General features: G+C 38.6%; 1 protein-coding gene across 2 annotated transcripts in view; it reads right to left on the reverse strand.

Annotated features, from left to right (window-relative positions):
- Nucleotides 1-799: 799 nt before the first annotated feature.
- Nucleotides 800-18026, reverse strand: part of LOC111158899 (COMM domain containing 10) — a 192908-nt gene continuing 175681 nt past the window's right edge. Inside the window, exons 6-7 of one of the 2 annotated variants that reach the window (XM_022521216.1) lie at nucleotides 1841-1900; nucleotides 800-1107 (exon numbers count right to left, since the gene is read on the reverse strand). In XM_022521216.1, the coding sequence (XP_022376924.1) occupies nucleotides 1069-1107; nucleotides 1841-1900 (99 nt within the window). In that variant the 3' untranslated portion in view covers nucleotides 800-1068. Of the gene's footprint in view, nucleotides 1108-1840; nucleotides 1901-12991; nucleotides 13157-18026 lie in introns of those variants that run through there. The other variant, XM_022521217.1, reaches the window with a different exon arrangement.

The following is an 18026-nucleotide window of genomic DNA, read 5'->3' on the forward strand; positions in this document are numbered from 1 at the left end:
ATTTTATTTATTTATTTGACAGAGAGAGAGAGAGAGAGATCACAGGTAGGCAGAGAGGCAGGCAGAGAGAGGGGGAAGCAGGCTCCCTGCTGAGCAGAGAGCCCGATGCGGGGCTCGATCCCAGGACCCTGAGATCATGACCTGAGCCGAAGGCAGAGGCTTAACCCACTGAGCCACCCAGGCGCCCCCTCAACTGGTAATATTTTTATAGGCAACCATACTCACGTTTATATACAATCACAGTATAAGATACTGTGTACTTCAGTTCACCTAATTCTAAAACATAAAAATTTTATTGACTTAAATTAATTAACATATTTATAGAAAGAAAATATAAAAGGTATCTGTTTTTGGAATTTTAAGGATAACTATTTAGCACTCATGACAATTATTTTTATTTATGATCAGAATCTCTCCCTTACTATGAAGTGAATCATTATTAATTTGCAGTACAAAGAAAAGCACACAGAAACCTGGACTATTATTAGATCATTACACTCAGACCAAAAAAATTAAAGTGCACATAGAAGCTCACACTGGAATTAACTGATTCACTACCACTAGCTCTACTTCAGATTTTGTTCCTATGTTATTTCCCAAGCAAAACATCATTATATTCAAGGAAAAACAAAGTATCTGACTGCCCTTGCTTGCTTTCTTGCTTTAATGAGGTAATGACTGGAGTTTTGTATTCTAAGGTACATAGTATCCCTTGTCTCTGTGGACCCTCCTTGATACATAAAGGTGTCGTCTAACATGTAAAAAATGAGCAGGTCAGGCAATAAAGCAAAAACAAGACGGTAATAACAATATGGTATTTACTGTTTCCTTCCAAGCGAATGCATTCTTAACAATTGTTTGCCGCTGGCTCACAGGAGGAGAGAATGGGTATTAGAAGCTCTCGAGACAATGATTTCCCTTGACTGGTATTACTCTAAGAAGCGGTAAGCCCTGGTTTACAAGAGGAAAGCTACCAAATCCTTCGCAAAACAGAACCTGGCAGCCCATCTTCGGGGCAGAATGATGAGGTGGCAGGAGTGTGATGGAGAAGCCAGTCTTCGGGAACAATCACGTGAGGGAATCCAGCTGCGCTTGTATGGTCTCCAGCTATTTAGACAGAGGAAACGAGAGAAAAGTTGCTAAAAGGCGAGAAATGCCTACAAAGGGCTGCTCAGAAACTTGCCGAGGGGAGGGACAGATCAGCCGCAGCGACCAAGCAAGTTACATCCATTCGCACAGCAACAGATTCACCACGTAGGAAAGTTTTCTTTTCATAAGAAGCTATTAGAATTCATGGCTGTGATCTACGTTTTCCAATGCGTCAAGGAAGATTTCTAAATTTGACTCTTTGAAATACCCCCGGCTGCTTTAATTTAAATGATCACTACATAAGACTTTTGAAGAAGGGTTGGGGGTAGGGGGAGTGCATCTTCCTGGCTCACAAAGTCAGGATTTGGAAAGAAACAAGGACATTCACTCAAAGATAAAACTTCACAGGCCTGGCACCTCCCTTTCCTCTTGGGCCCGGAAATTAAACTATTTAACGTTAAATATACCTAAAGTGCCAGTGTGGCTAGGTATCACATAGTTCATTACGAATGCTTTGCTTTAAAGTAACAATCCTATTGCTTTAATTAAAACCATTTCCACTTTCTTCCTGATTTAGTTTGTCAGATTCTCTTCATCTCGGCAATGCTTCCTGCCGTGAAACATACGGTGTTTACAAGGGATGTTTAAAGAACTTCGCTCCGTAATAGGTCATTTAAAAATAAGAATTCATAAAAAGAAGGCAACATTATGTAAAACTCCACATAGCAGAAATTATTTTAAAAATACAGACCTTGTTATAGAAATCAAACAACTCCTTGTGACTGAATTCCACAAGAACTTTCTCCACACTCTGTATGGAAGAAGAAGAAAGAAGAACGAATTTAGTTGTATCCAATGTTTACTCCAGTTTTTTCTCTCTGGATAGCCCCAGAATATGCCCTATTATTTTCTGAGTGGTTTAAAAAAAAATACTTACCTGCTTCACTCAACCCCACTGTTCTAGAACTCACAGACGCGCTTAATGACACTCCACTTTAGCAAAAGGTTTCAACTCTACAGGGACATCTGTTCTTTAAGTTGCCTCCACAAAGGTTAATAAAATAGAAGCCAGTAAAGAGAACAATTTCATTCTCTATTTTTTTTTTCAAGATAGAGATAATATATGAGATTGTATTTCATCTTTCTCAGCAGTCCATTTGGAATCTAGCAAATACCATTACACAAAGACACTGGAGGCGGCCTATCTGATTGAACTCATCCAGCCATTAATGCCTCCCGTCAGCACAGCTGCTGCCTCCAAGCATTAATCTAGCAGTTATGATCTTAACATGCTGAGATGGTTACCTTTTTTAAGGTACAGACTCAGCAAAAGTTCACAATTAACATGACAGCTTCAAAGTGAAGACTTAACCAAGCTCCTTCTTTCCCTCAGATGTGACAGGGGAACCTTCGTGGGAGCTGTGGGTGCTGAGAGACACTGGGCACGTCTGCATAATGGCGCAGCAGAATGCAACGGGGATCTGGCCCCCCACAACCTGCTTTGGGATGACCTTGTAAACTGAGGGAACACTCAAAGTAGCTCCTGAAGATTGGTCAAATGTGTCTGTTTTATTCAAGGTACTTCTGGCAAGCGCAAGTTAATGAAGAGAGAGAATGCCAAGAATGGGCTTCCCACTCTGATCACACTGTTGTGCTCACAGGACATCAAACGGGCACCATGAACTGAAGAGCGGACAGAGGCTGAAAACAGACATGAATTCATGTACTTCATTGCTTGTAGTCATTTCCAACATTCTCTTAATTCTACTTCTGTTTCTATGGCTACTTTTTTCTTTGTTTTATCTGTTTTAATGGTTTCCATTTCTACTTACAAAGCCAACATTTCCAAAACAAAGTATCTCCAGCTAACTGAGGAGAGTCAATGGGGCTGTGTTTAGATGTGGCACCTCCCTTCTCAAGAAGCCAAGGAACAGAGGATTAAATTCCACACTTTTTCTTTGCTCTTGTAACACCTACCTAAGCAGTTAAGCTTTAAAATGAATCAAGAAGCAGATCTGCCTTAAAGCCTGTTCCTTTAGGAAGGAGAAAAAAGTAGCAGGCTAACTGACACACATCATTGAACCTTCAAAGGTTGAAATCAGCATTATCTAGCAGTGCTATATTTCCTCCCAGCAGTTAAAGGGAAAAGACAGGCCTCAGTTTACCCTGTGGAAAAGCAAGGCAAGTTCATTACTCTCTCATCAATCCAAACGGTGGGGTTGGGGGGAGAGAACAAAGAACTGAATCAGTTTGTGAACAACTTGATTTGCTATACATACACCCGGGGGTCGTAGCCAAGCTGGGTTCTTGGATCCTGGATTTTGCTTTGTTTCAAGTTAGTATTTTCTAAAAGGCTGCACTGAGGAAAGGGAAGGAAGGTGACTTTGAAAACATACTTCCTAAAATAACAACAGCTGAAATAATGTGTGTGCCCATGTGCACGTGTGTGTGTGTGTATGTGTTTATACGGCAGAGCTATGTATATAAATTTAGTGTCTTGCTTTACTGAAATACTTAGCCCCAAGAAGGGAAAATGCTGATACCCGAGATAAAATATGCAAAGAACTAATACCAATGTCTGGCAGGTATAATCACTGATAGCTATTATCATTATCTTTTCCCATTCAACTCGCAGTGACTTAGGGAAGACCGTGAAAATATGAGAGAATACAGGAATGGCTTTAAGTGTTCCATGTCATGTGTACAGAGATTATTCTTAGAATTTAAGAATCTACGTTTACCCAAGGGGTGGGCAAGGGCAGTTGTTGAAGGAGGGTAACGATGGAACTTGGACAGATATGTAGGACAAAAAGGAAAGGGGGACTGGCTAAGAGCCAAGTCCTCACATTGTCACGCTCTGACATGACACCCCAGAGAGCCCAAGAATTCTAAATCCAAATCTCGCCTGCCAGGACATTACTGAAGGTATATTATCAAGAAAGCAGTATAGGTTGCATTTACTCAGTAGTTTGGTAACTTTATTTATGACTTTACATTTAGATATATGGCCCAAGGCCTCCATTTTTACTCCTGCTTTAGGTCCCACAAATATTAGGAATGGGTGTGATCAAAATCCTTCCTTGGACCATGACATTTTTAAAAGGAAAACACACTCTGAGACTTCTTCGAGAATTTAACTAGAAAGTCACAAATCTGCTTTATCAAACCACAGTCAACTCTCTAGCTTCATTTCTCTTCAGAAAATGTATGGAAGGTTCAGTTCACTAAGGAGGCATGTTTTCAAAAAACTTCTCTTCAGTTTTATGTCTGGACACAAATCAGTGGCCGTCTAGACCCAACAAGGATGTAAGTGCATTAAGTTTAATAAGAATCCAATTAATAGTATTTCAGGGGTGCCTGGCCTTGGATTGTCTAGCTCTAACACTCTGGGCCTCTGACTCAACTCATGGTTCATTAGTATCTTTGTTAAGGGAAGAAGAGAAAATAAAACTGATATTCAAACCAGTGCCATCTCAGCTATCAGTCCCAACTCTAACAACAAGCTTTCAGGAGGAAGATGCAGAAAATCCTGGCTACAGTTTTATAGGCTATATTCGACGATGGGCTTAATTATCCATGTGCTGTCTATCACTGTCAATAGATGATGAGACTTGACTATTTGGTCCTGTTTTTTGTTTTTTGTTTTTTTTTTTCCCCTTCCAAAGAGTCAAAAAGATAGTCTGGACAATAAACTGTAGCTACTATGTCATACTAAATAAGAAGAGAAATAGCTTAGTGACATAAAATGATAGTTGCAAGTAATCAAAATGCACCGTCATTTTATCAATCACATGTCAAAAGTATTTTCAACTTGGACTACACACCTCTAATCACTTGGTGAAAGAAAGTAATACATGTATGTATTTTTTAATGTACAGGTATATATAGATATATCTTAGGTAGTACTGTATTTCGCTTTTTACAAAGTCAAATGTTTAGGGAAGAAGTTTATAGGAACATTACATCCCCATTCTTCCAGGAATCAGATACAAGCAATATTTTTATAAAAGGCAAATTACATTTTAAGTTGAAAGAACTTTTTTTTTTTTTAAAGGTAATTCTAACAAAGAGTTTATACTGTCTTCCAAAGGAATATAATGACTAGGCAAGTACTAAAAATTATTTCTGGGAGGGCTTTTCACTGCTTGTGTGTTTAAAGGAATATCAATGGATACTACTGGCTATTATCCAAAACTCATGGGTAACACTTCGTAGATCTGATAAAGAAGGAAGAAAAAGTAAATTCAGACATAAAGGAAGAAAATGAGAGTAATATAATAATAATAGGGGCTTCAGCACCCCATTGACTTCAATGGATAGATCATTTAGACAGAAAATCAATGAGGAAACAGTAGCCTTAGCTGACACATAGGACCACATGGACTTAACAGACATATACCGAACATTCCATCCAAGAGCAGAATACATATTCTTCTCAAGTGCACATGGAACATGCTGCAGGAAAGGTTACGTGTTAGGTCACAAAACAAGTCTTAATAAACTTAGGAAGATGGAAATCATATCAAGCATCGTTTGCTACCCTAGAGGTATGAAAATAAAATCAATCACAAGAAGAAAGCTGGAAAAACTGAAAACTGTGGAGGCTAAACAATATGCTAATAAATAAACAATGAGTCAACAGAAAAAGAATAAATAAAAATACCTTGAGACAAATAAAAATAGGAACACAACAGTTCAAAATCTATGGGATATAGCAAAAATATACCTAAGAGGGAAGTTTATGGCAATACAGAGCCACCTTAAGAAATAAAAAAAAAATCTCAGACAACCTAACTTTACACCTAAAGGAATGAGAAAAAGAATAAGTAAAACCAAAGTTAGTAGAAGAAAGGAAATAATAAAGATAAGAGTGGATATAAGTGAAACAGAGACAAAAAAAAAAATCAATGAAACTAAGAGCTAGTTCTTTGAAAAGATAAACAAAAGTGCTAAACCTTTAGCCAGACCTATCAAGAAAAAAAAAAAAAAGAGAGGGCCCATATAAAATCAGAAATGGGAGAAGAGAAATTATAACCAATACCACAGAAATACAAAGGATCATAAGGCAGTACTACAAAAAAAAATTACATGCCAACAAATGGGATAACCTAGAAGAAATGAATAAATTCCTATAAACACACAATCTTTCCAGACTGAGTCCAGAAGATACAGAAAATCTGAACACACTGATGACTAGTAATGAAGTTCAATCAGTAATAAAAAAAACCATCCCAACAAACAGAAATCTTAGACCATCCTCACAGGTGTATTCATAAAAGATTTCAACTGGAGTTAATACCTATCCTTCTCAAACTATCCCAAAAGACTGAAGAAGAAGGAATGCTTCCAGACTCATCGTATGAGGACAGAATTACCAAGATACCAAAAGCAGACAAAGTGACCATAAAAAAAGAAAACTGCAGGCAAATATCCTCAAGGAAGATTGATGCAAAAATCCTCAACAAAATATCAGCAAACTGAACTCAACCACACATTAAAAGGATCAATCATACACTACAATCAGGTAGAACGTATTCCAAAAATGCAAAGACAGTTCAACACCCACAAATTCATCAATGTGATACATCAAACTAACAGAAAGGATAAAAATGATATGATCATCTCAACAGATGCAGAATTTTATCAAATGCAATATACAGTTATGATAAAAATTCTCGACAGCGTGGATATAGAAGGAATGTACCTAAGACAGACCCACAGCTAACATCATACTGGGTGGTGGAAGGCTGACAGCTTTCTCTTCCTCTAAGGTCAGTCCGAAGACAAGAATGCCATGCTCACCACTTTTTATTCAACATAGTTCTGGAAGTCTTAGCCATAGTAACTGCACAAGAAAAAGAAACAAAAGGCACTCAAATTGGAAAGGAAGATGTAAAAGTGTGCAGATGACATGATACTAGATACAGAGAACTTTAAAGACTCCGCCAAAAAACTATTAGAACTAAAAAATTCAGTAAAGTTGAAGGATACAAAATTAAAATACACAAATCTGTGACATTTCTATACAATTACAACAAGTTATCAGAAAGAGAAATTTAAAAAACAATATTTCTCACAGTTGCATCAGAAAGAAAAAAATACCTAGGAATAAATTTAACCAAGGAGGCAAAAGACCTCTACTCAAAAAACTACAAGACATCGATGAAAGAAACTGAGATGACACAAACAAATGAAAGATATTCTGTGGTCAAGGATTAGAACTAATATTGTTAAAATATTAGTATCACCCCAAACAGTCTACAGATTCAATGCAATCCCCATTGAAAACCAATAGCATCTTTCACAGAAATAGAACAAACAATCCTAAAGTTTGTATAGAATCAAAATAATTTAAAGGAATCTTGAAAAAGAAGAACAAAACTGGAGGTATGACAATCCCAGATATCAAGCTGTTGTCATCAAAATAGTATAGTACTGGTGCATACACACACACACACACACACACACACACACACGCACATTAGAGATCAATAGAATAGAAAAGAGAGGCCAGAAATAAACCTATGCTTATATAGTCAATTCATCTTCAAAAAAAGGAGGCAAGAACATACTGTTGGGTCCATGGTCAAAGGAGCAAGACTGATACAAAGCAAAGGTCAAGCAAAGTTTTATCTGCTGATCGGCCAGGGCCATCTCTTGCAAAGAGGCGACCTCTCTCTGCCTTACAGACTAGCTTTTAAGGGCAAAGGCCATGTTGTGGGCCTGGCCATGCACAGGTGGCCAGTGAGATTGTAACACAGAGAAAGCTGCACAGTCCTGCTAGGTCACACATAAGTGACCAACTGAATTACAATTTACCCTAGTAGATATTTGAACTAGCCTATCACCTTGGTCAGAACTGGCGCCCAAAAGGCACCCAAAGGGCAGCGCCCATACTCCTTGGTAGCTAGGAGACAGTATGCGCCCCCACTGATTGAATACCTCCACCTGGCCTGACCCACCCTTGTATTTGGGCTTTGTTACCTGGGACTGATTTCTGGGACTTGTTTTTAAGTAAGATCCCTGGGCAAGGGGGGTGGGGGGCAGGGTCAGGATGGAGCTGCTCTGGCTAAATAGGCCCTTACACATACCACGGGGAAAAGTTTCTTCAATAAATGTAGCTGGACAGCTACATGTGAAAGAATGAAACTGGACCACTTTCTTTCACCGTATACAAACATACACTCAAAACCAACTAAAGACTTAAGTTTAAGACCAGAAACCCTAAAACTACTGGAAGAAAACACAGGCAACAAACTCTTTGATGTCAGTCAGAACAAGACTGTTTTGGATCTGTCTCCCCAGGAAAGGGCAATAAAAGCAAAAGTAAACAAATGAGACTACATCAAATTAAAAAGCTTTCGTATGGTAAAGAAAACCATCAACAAAACAAAAAAGCAAACTACTGAACGAAAGAAGATATTTGTAAATGAAATAACTGATAGTGGGTTAATTACCAAAATATATAAAAAATTTCACACAACTCAATAGGAAAAAACCCCAAACAACATGAAGAGGAGACAAGCAGAGGAATGGAACAGACATTTCTCCAGAGGCTTACAGATGACCAACAGACAGACATATGAAAAGGTGCCCAACATCACTCATCATCAGGAAAATGCAAAACCAAACCACAGTGAGGTATCATCTCAGGACTTGTCAGAATGGCTGTTAACAAAAGGACAAGAAATAACAAGTGTTGGCAAGAATGGGGAGAAAAGGGAACTCCCCTGCGCTGTTGGTGGAAATGTAAATTGGTGTAGCCACTATGGAAAACAGTAGGAAGGTTCTTCAAAAAATTAAAAATAGGACTACCATATGGTTCAGCAATTCGATCTCTGGGTGTTTATGAAAACAACAAAAACAAAAAACAACCAACAAATCACCAATCTGAAGAGATACATGCGCACCTATGTTCACTGCAGCATTATCTGTAATAGCCAAGATATGGAAGCAACCTAAATGTCCATCAATGGATGAATGGATAGAGAAGATATGGTATATATAAGTATAATGGAATATTAATCACAAAAGAGAATGAAACCTTGCTATTCGTGACAACATGGATATATGTAGAGGGTATTATGCTAAGTCAAGTAAGTCAAACAGAGAAAGACAAGTACTATATATTTTCACTTATAAGGGGAATACAGAAAACAAATGAACCAACAAAACAAAGCAGAAACAGACTCATAGATAACAGGGAACAATCTGGTGACGGCCAGAGGGGAGAGGGGTGAGGGGACAAGTGAAACAGGGAAAAAGGATTAAAAGGTATAAACTTCCATTTATAAAATAAGTAAGAAATAGGAATACTATGTACAGCACAGGGAATATAGTTAATAATATGTAACAATTATACATGGTCACAGTTGGTAGCTAGTTTATCACGGTGATCACCTTGTAATGCACATAAATGCACGTGTACATCTGAAGCTAAAGTTGACCCTTGAACAACATGGGACTTAGGGGAGCTGGCCCCCCATATAATTGAAAATCCACATGCAACATTTAACTCTGACCAAACTTAACTACTAATAGCCCACTGGTGACCAGAAGCCTTACAGATAACATAACTAGTCGATTAATACATATTCTGTAAATTACATGAATTAGATACTGTTTTTACTTTATATACTGTTCATACTTATCATAAAGTAAGCTACAAAAAAGAAAATATCATTAAGAAAATCATAAGGAAGAGAAAATGCATTAATAGTGCTGTACTGTATTTTTTTTTTAAAAGATTATTTATTTGACAGACAGGGATCACAAATAGGCAGAGAGGCAGGCAGAGAGAGAGAGGGGAAGCAGGCTCCCCGCTGAGCAGAGAACCCAATGCGGGGCTTGATCCCAGGACCCTGGGATCATGACCTGAGCCAAAGGCAGAGGCTTTAACCCACTGAGCCACCCAGGCGCCCCTACAGTGCTGTACTGTATTAATGGAAAAAAAAAAATCCATGTATAAGTGGACCTGCCTGGTTCAAACCCAGACTGTCCAAGGGTTACCTGTAATATAATATTGCACACCACATATACTTTAAGAAAAACAAAAGAAAAAGAAAATTCACCCTACGGCTTTAGCTGTAATGGATAACTCCTAGGAAAACTCTTTTAGATATGGACCACACAGGTCTCACAAAAATTGTCAGGTTATTCATGTTTATATCATTCTTTCTTTCTGTAAATGTAGACAACACGAAATTCCATAAGTGTGCTTTTATTTTTTTTTTTTCAAAAGATTTTATTTATTTATTTGAGAGAGAGAGAATGAGAGAGAGAGAGAGGGCAGGAGAGGAGAGAGATCAGTGGGAGAAGCAGACTCCCTGCCGAGCAGGGAGCCCGACAGGGAACCAGATCCTGGAATTCCAGGATTGTGACCTGAGTGGAAAGCAGAGGCTCAACCAACTGAGCCACCCAGGCGCCCCCATAACTGTGCTTTTAAATAAAAGCATTACAGTTGTTTTTCACACACACACAAAAAATAGGGTCACAAACTAGGGAAAGAGCCCAAATGTCCACAGACCGATGAATGGGTAAAGAAGTTGTTATATGTATATATATGATGGAATATTACTCAGCCATCAGAAAGAATGAAATCTTGCCATTTGCAAGGACATGGATTGTAAGGACCTATTTTAGCCAGAACACTTCTATCTAGGTTAAACAATAACCTTGTTGTTTAACCCTTAAACTGTCCCTGCCCCGCTTCCCCCAGGGGACTTACTCAAAAACAAGTCCCAGAAACCAGCCCCAGGTAACAAAGCCCAAATACAAGGATGGGTCAGGCCAGGTGGAGACATCCAATGGCGGAGGGGGGGGCATACTGTCTCCCTAGCTACCAAGGAGTATGGGCCCTGCCCTTTGGGAGCCTTTTGGGTGCCAATTCTGACGAAGGTGATAGGCTGGTTCAAATATCTACTAGGGTAAATTGTAATTCAATTGGTCACTTACGTATGACCTAACATGACTCTGCAGCTTTCTCTGTGTGTTACAATTTCATTGGCCACCTGTGCATGGCCAGGCCCAACCACATGGCCTTTGCCCTTAAAAGCTAGTCTGTGAAGCAGAGAAAGGTCGCCCTCTCTGTAAGTGGCGCGGCCCTGGCTGGTCAGTCTGATTCTTGATGCTTGGCGCGAAATAAAGCTTTGCTTGACCTTCGCTTTGTATCAGTCTCGCTCCTTTAATCACGGACCCATTATTAGGGGACCTAACAGATGGAGCTAGAGGGTATTATCCTAAGCAAAATACATCAGTCAGAGAAAGACAAATACCGCATGATTTCACTCATATGTGAAACTGAAGAAAGAAGACAGATGAACTATATGTGAAGGGGGAGAAGAAAAGGAGAGAGGGTAACAAGCCGTAAGAGACTCATGACTATAGAGAACAAACTGAGGGGAGATGGAGGGAGCTAGGTGGGGGATGGGCTAGACGGCAGATGGGCAGTAAGGAGGGTACTTGTTGTGATGAACCCTGGGTGTTATATGTAAGCGATGAGTCACTGAATTCTACTCCAGAAACCAATATTGTACTGTATGTTAACTAAAATTTCAATTAAAAAAAAAAAGAAATAAAGAATTACTCAATTAGAAAAGTAAAAAATAAAGAATAGGCTCATATGATTATATGTATTCTGGAAGTCCTGCCACTGGTAATCACCTACATTACCTGACATGGGTATCACCTACAATACCTCATATTAATTTTAAAACAGTCCAAGGAGGTAGGCATGCCATAAAATATTTGTCTTTAACAGATGAGCACATGGAGGCACACTGTGGTAAGAAAACCACCTAAGGAAAACAACCATGTAACAATGGACAATGAACTAGAAGGGTCAGAGCAGGAAATTAAGGGCTCTCCAGAACTGTATGTGAGATAAAGTATGGTTAACTATCAATAGGTAAATGTTATTAGAGAAAAAAGGAAGTAATTTAACGACACCCAACCACATCAAGATACTATTATACACTCTCTTCCAAGTAAATGAAGACTTTCTTAAACATTAAAAGGGAAGTCAGTAAGAAAGATAGTTTTTTGGTGTTATTTTGCTTTGTTGTTATTGTGTGGCTGGGGTTGAGGAGTGTGGGTCATGTGTCCTGAGTCATCCAGACTACTGCATGCCCTGTTTTTGGAGACAAAAGTGCTCGTACCCCAATGTGCTTTGGACGCTACTACAAGTGATACCTGCTCATGTGAGAACAGACCAGAATAATATTTTTCTTAGTTTGATACAATCTTCCCTAATCTAACTTAAAAAGTTTTATTTCCCAGAAGACTCTTCCCGCAAAAAAAAAAAACAAACAAACCCAAACCTCTCTGTACTCCAACCAAACTGTTGTACTCATTATCTCCCAAATATCCCACACTTTCCTGCCAGTTTTTATTCATCTCCTTCCAGATGGAGTGTAATTCTAAGTGGATAATCTTTAGTTGGCAAAGAAGCTGCTAGTAAATTAACTATAAAGAAAATGTATATTAATATACATTTTATATATGTATAATATACATACATGTTTATTATGTATGTATGTATAATATACATACACATATATTATATATATTATATATATATAAAATATATATAAATATATTAAAATCTAGAACTTCCACTCATCAAGTCACATCATCAAAAGACTAAAAGGAAAGCTAGAGACTCATAGCCAGAATACACAAAAATGCCCACAAATCAATAAAAAAGAGCAAAACTGAGATGAAAAAAGGATAAGAACATATACACAGTCATTGCATTGTACACCTAAATCTAATACCATGTTGTATCAATTACACTTCATGAAAAGACAAAAAGAAAGCCACATGAATGGTGGTGTTTGGCTGGTGTGAAGGAGCAATCTATCAGGAGACTCACATGATGTTAGATGAGATTATGAAGAGGGGATCCAGCTAATGTGTTGATCTCCAAGCCTGCCTCTGGTGGAATACAAGCGGGAAAGAACCTAAAAATTATGGACAGCCCTCCTCTTGGTGGATTTCCTGGCAGTTTCCACAGGAGAGAGGGGGTACTGCAGGTTGCTCAGGAGCACTCTGGCATGACAGCCTTGCTCTGATTTAGAAAAAGAAAAAGGAAAAAAAAAAAAAAAAAAAAAAGAAGATAAGAGACTTGAACAGTCATTTCACATAAGATGTCCAAACAGCCAAAATGAATCGAAAATATATTAGCAACCATACTGCTGGAAGGCATGAAACCTGTGTAACTACTCTGAAAACTTGTCTGGTATTATTTACTAAAGCTGAATACATGAATGCCCTTTGACCCAAAATTCACTCCTAAGTATTAGTATCATGTTCAATTGAAATATACACATTTGGACACCAGGAGACAAGAATATTGAGAACATCAATATTCAAAAAAACCAAAAAATGGAAGTAACCATTCTTTCAGTGGAAGAATACATAAATTGTAGTATGGCAATACAATGGATGGTTATACAGACATGAAAATAAGCTACAGCTAAATATGATATCATGCATGACTCCCAAATATCTAAATGTCAGAGAAAGGCACAGAAGACACATATTGATTGGTTTCATTTATATCGGGATTTAAAAAACAACAGTTTTAAAAAGGTTTTAGAGGGGTGCCTGGGTGGCTCAGTGGGTTAAAGCCTCTGCCTTCGGCTCAGGTCATGATCCCAGGGTCCTGGGATCGAGCCCCGCATCAGGCTCTCTGCACAGCAGGGAGCCTGCTTCCTCCTCTCTCTGACTGCCTCTCTGCCTACTTGTAATCTCTGTCTGTCAAATAAATAAATAAAATCTTAAAAAAAAAAAGGTTTTAGAGACAAATGCTTATGTAGGACAACTATAAAGTAACAAAGTAACAAAGATATTACCAGAAGTATTAGAGTAGTGATCACCTCTGGGTGACCAGACAGAGGAGGAAGTAATTGGGAGGAAACATGAGGGAGGATTCTGACATAATGACAATAGTGTATATGTATCTTGATCCTGAGGGTTCAAAGTTGCTCTTTTATAAGTCACTGTGCTCTTTCTGTATGTGTGTCATATTTCCCCAATTAAAAAAAAAAAAAAAAAGGTGGGGCGCCTGGGTGGCTCAGTGGGTTAAAGCCTCTGCCTTCAGCTCAGGTCATGATCTCAGGGTCCTGAGATCAAGTCTTGCATCCTCCCCCTCTCTCTGCCTGCCTCTCTGCCTACTTGTGATCTCTGTCAAATAAACAAATAAAATCCTTAAAAAAAAAAAAAAAAGAGAGAAGATGGCACTGCTAGGTGTTAAATTCATTCATTCACTTTTATTCATACATAACAGATTAAATACCTACAAGTCTTGGTCTAGACAGTAGTCTATATACACTTAAGGAGAGACGGAGACAAAAATGCCCCTCCCTCTAGTTAATAAGAGCGACAACAAACAAGATTTGTAACAATAACACCAACCACAATAACAACCCACATAATACGTGTGGAAATGTCTATTGGTGTTTGGTGTTAGGAAGAAATAATAAAGCAGGGAAAGGGGATGTGTGTCTGGAGGTGGGTAAGTGGAGATTCAGGGGTAGGTAGGAAAGATCTCATGGAGATGGTGATATCTCAGTTAAAATTTAAAAGAAGTGAGAGAGGAAAAAGACAACCCATAGGACAGAAGAAAATACTTGCAAATCATTATCTAATAAGCATATAAAACCCGAAGATATAAAGAACTCCTATAATTCAACAACAAAAAGACAAGGCCAATTAAAAAAAAAAGGCAAAGAATAGAACAAAAAAGATACACAAATGGTTAAGTAAGCACATGAAAAGAAAATCAACATCAGTCATTAGGGAAATGCAAATCAAAACTGCAATGAGATAACTCTTCATGCTTAGTAAGAAGGATATAATTGTCGGGGTGAGAATGAGAAAACCCAAGTGCTGGTGAGGATATCATGAAATTGGATCCATATACATTGCTAGCAGGAATGTAAAATGGTGCAGTGGCTGTGGAAAACAGCATGAAATTCCTAAAAAAGTTAAATAAAGAATTACTGTATGACCTAGCAATTCCACTCCTGAATATATACCCAAAAGAAATGATAACAGGGACTGAAACAGATACCTGTAAACCAATGTTTCTAGTTATCTTCTCAACAGCTATGTAAGGCAATATGTAGACCTAATAGCAGTTAAGATTTTGACGAAAAGATGATAGCTGAAGCAAAACCATAAGGAACATGTAAATGTTACTCAGAGTAGTGCATTTTATACATGTTTACTCCTCCCTCAACCATTAGTTTAGGCCCTGTTGTGGGCTGAGTTCTGTCTCCCCAAACTTCACTTTGAAATCCTAACCCCTCGTATGTCAAAATGTAATTGTATACAGCATTAAGGTCTTAAAGACGTAATTAAGGTAAAAGAGGTCATGGAAATGGGTCCAAGTCCAACATGACAGGTTTCCTTGTAAAAAGAGGAGATTAGCACCCAGAAGGAAGACCATGTAAAGACACTGGGAAAATATGGCCATCCATAAGCCAAGAAAGAGGTCTTAGAAGAAACCAATCCTGTTGACATCTTGATCTCAAACTTCAAACCTCTAGACTATGAGTAAGTAATTTTCTGTTACAAATGACCCAGTCTGATGTGCTCTGTTAGGGCAGCCCTAGCAAACTCGATAGGCCCCATCCTTCGGGATGGACAGAAGAGAAGAGCTTTTTTCTAAGATCTATGGAAAGCCATTGGAGAGTTTTAAGTATAAGAATGAATAAGAATCGGGGCGCCTGGGTGGCTCAGTGGGTTGAGCCTCTGCCTTCGGCTCAGGTCATGATCCCGGGGTCCTGGGATCGAGTTCCGCATCGGGCTCTCTGCTCCGCGGGGAGCCTGCCTCCACCTCTCTCTCTGCCTGCCTCTCTGTCTGCCTCTCTGCCTACCTGTGATCTCTGTCTGTCAAATAAATAAATAAAATCTTAAAAAAAAAAAGAATGAATAAGAATGATATAATTACATCTGCATATTAACAATTGCCCTTGGCTTTTATTTGTAAATCGAGTTGGCCAAACTGGATGCATTAGTCTGGGCCAGACACTGATTTGACCTAATGTGATGGCAATAGTGATAAAGTAGAAAGATTTAAGATATGATTTAGAGGTGGTTAGAGATAGAACTTGGTGACAGATTGGAGTGAGGGTGTGTGTGCAGGAATAGAAGTAGTCAGAATGACTCTCAGCTCTCTGACAAAAGAAACTGGATGGAGGAAGCAGAGGTAAGGAAATGCTAGAGAAGATCTGAAAAAGGAGCAAACCCAAGGGGCAGTTTCAGACACAAGGAGCTCGATTATGTGAGATTTCTGAAAATAAGTATCTAAAAAGCCAAAAAAGAGAAACATACTTGATATTTTGTTATGATATATTAATATTTAAAACAGCAAGTGGGGCACCTGGGTGACTCAGTCAGTTAAGCTTCTGGCTCTTGATTTCAGCTCAGGTCATGACCTCAGGGTTGTGGGACCAGTTGCCCCGTTGGGCTCTGCACTCAGTGGGGAGTTGGCTTGAGGATTCTCTCCCTCTGCCCCTTTCCCTGCTCATGCTCCTTCCCTAAAATAAGTAAATATTTATTTATTAAGTAACTTAAATACAAAATTATCTCTTAAATAAATAAATCTCAAGCGCAGAGCCTACTTAAGATTCTCTCTCTCTTGGGCTGCCTGGGTGGCTTAGTTGGTTAAGCAGCCAGCTTGATTGTGGCTCAGCTCATGATCTGGGGTCCTGGGATTGAGCCCTGTGTGGGGCTCCATGCTCAGCAGGGAGTCTGCTTGAGAATTCTCTCCCTTTGTCCCTCCCCCTGCTTGTGCTCTCTCTCTAAAATAAATAATCTTTAACAAAACAAAACAAAACAAAACAAAACAAAACTGCAGAGTGGATAGGAATGCCCAGGAAAAGAATGCAGTATGAGAAGAGAGGGAAGCCTGGGGCTGAACACCATGGAACTCCAGGATCTAGGGTAGGTGGGTGTTCTCTAAATGACAAGTACCACCAGGTTCACAAATTATGTTCAGAGAAATTAAGTTAAGAGCACTGACAGCTGCATGGTACTTGGAAATGTAGGGTGGGCATTTATTACATGGAGCAAAATAATTTAGTGAGTTAGTATACAGGCAATAAAACTAGGCAGCTTATTTTCAAATATGTCTTCAATCTTCCATTTTCCAGTAAAACACATTAAAGTCACTAATATTATTAGGTAAACATATACAAACTAGAAGATTTACTCTCTTTCTTCTGCCTTCTACATATAAGGTTACAACCAAGAACCCATTTAGGAAATTCATTACTTACATTGCCTAAGCTGGTCTCTTGCACTAAAACCCAACTTAGACTTTCTGCATCCTTTCTGAACAAACTGCAAAGTGAAAATGAGAGTACGAGATTAAAATTCTGCCAACTTCTTAAAAGATAAGAAAGATGTATTTGTTCTGCCACTCCTTTTCATTTTTAATTTGTAGTCCCGTCTACAAGCGCCTGGATGGGTATTAGCAAAATTCCCATGGAAATAAAAGCCAGTAAGGCCTTCAGAGAGGTCTAACTTGATGAAAGCTGACAGTAAAAATATCCTCTGCTTTCCCATTAGTTGGGAATTAGGAACACATACACATTTTCCAAGAGAGAAATGCATTAGCCCCTGCACAAATCACCCAAGTAAAAACAGCCTCTAAATAACACAAATATCAACTAGCTAAGAGTTAAACCAAATTTACACTGCTTAGTTGGCTATCGGAATTAGAAATGATACAATTAGCTTTTCAACTAGGAAATCAGGAGGGAAGGATTCCAGTAAAAGAAAACGACCAATCTCATGTTCTGATTGAATCTAAAAATGCTTTGCTAAATACTCAAAGAGGAAATTTTCTCCTTTTCAGTTATAGAAACGAAGGGCAAAGATAGTATGTAAATAATATTTCAAGCTCTACTGAATGCTGAATGGGCTTA

This window comes from Enhydra lutris, unplaced genomic scaffold (genome assembly GCF_002288905.1).
Source record: "Enhydra lutris kenyoni isolate GAN:26980312 unplaced genomic scaffold, ASM228890v2 scaffoldscaffold64, whole genome shotgun sequence".
Taxonomy (NCBI): Eukaryota; Metazoa; Chordata; class Mammalia; order Carnivora; family Mustelidae; genus Enhydra; species Enhydra lutris.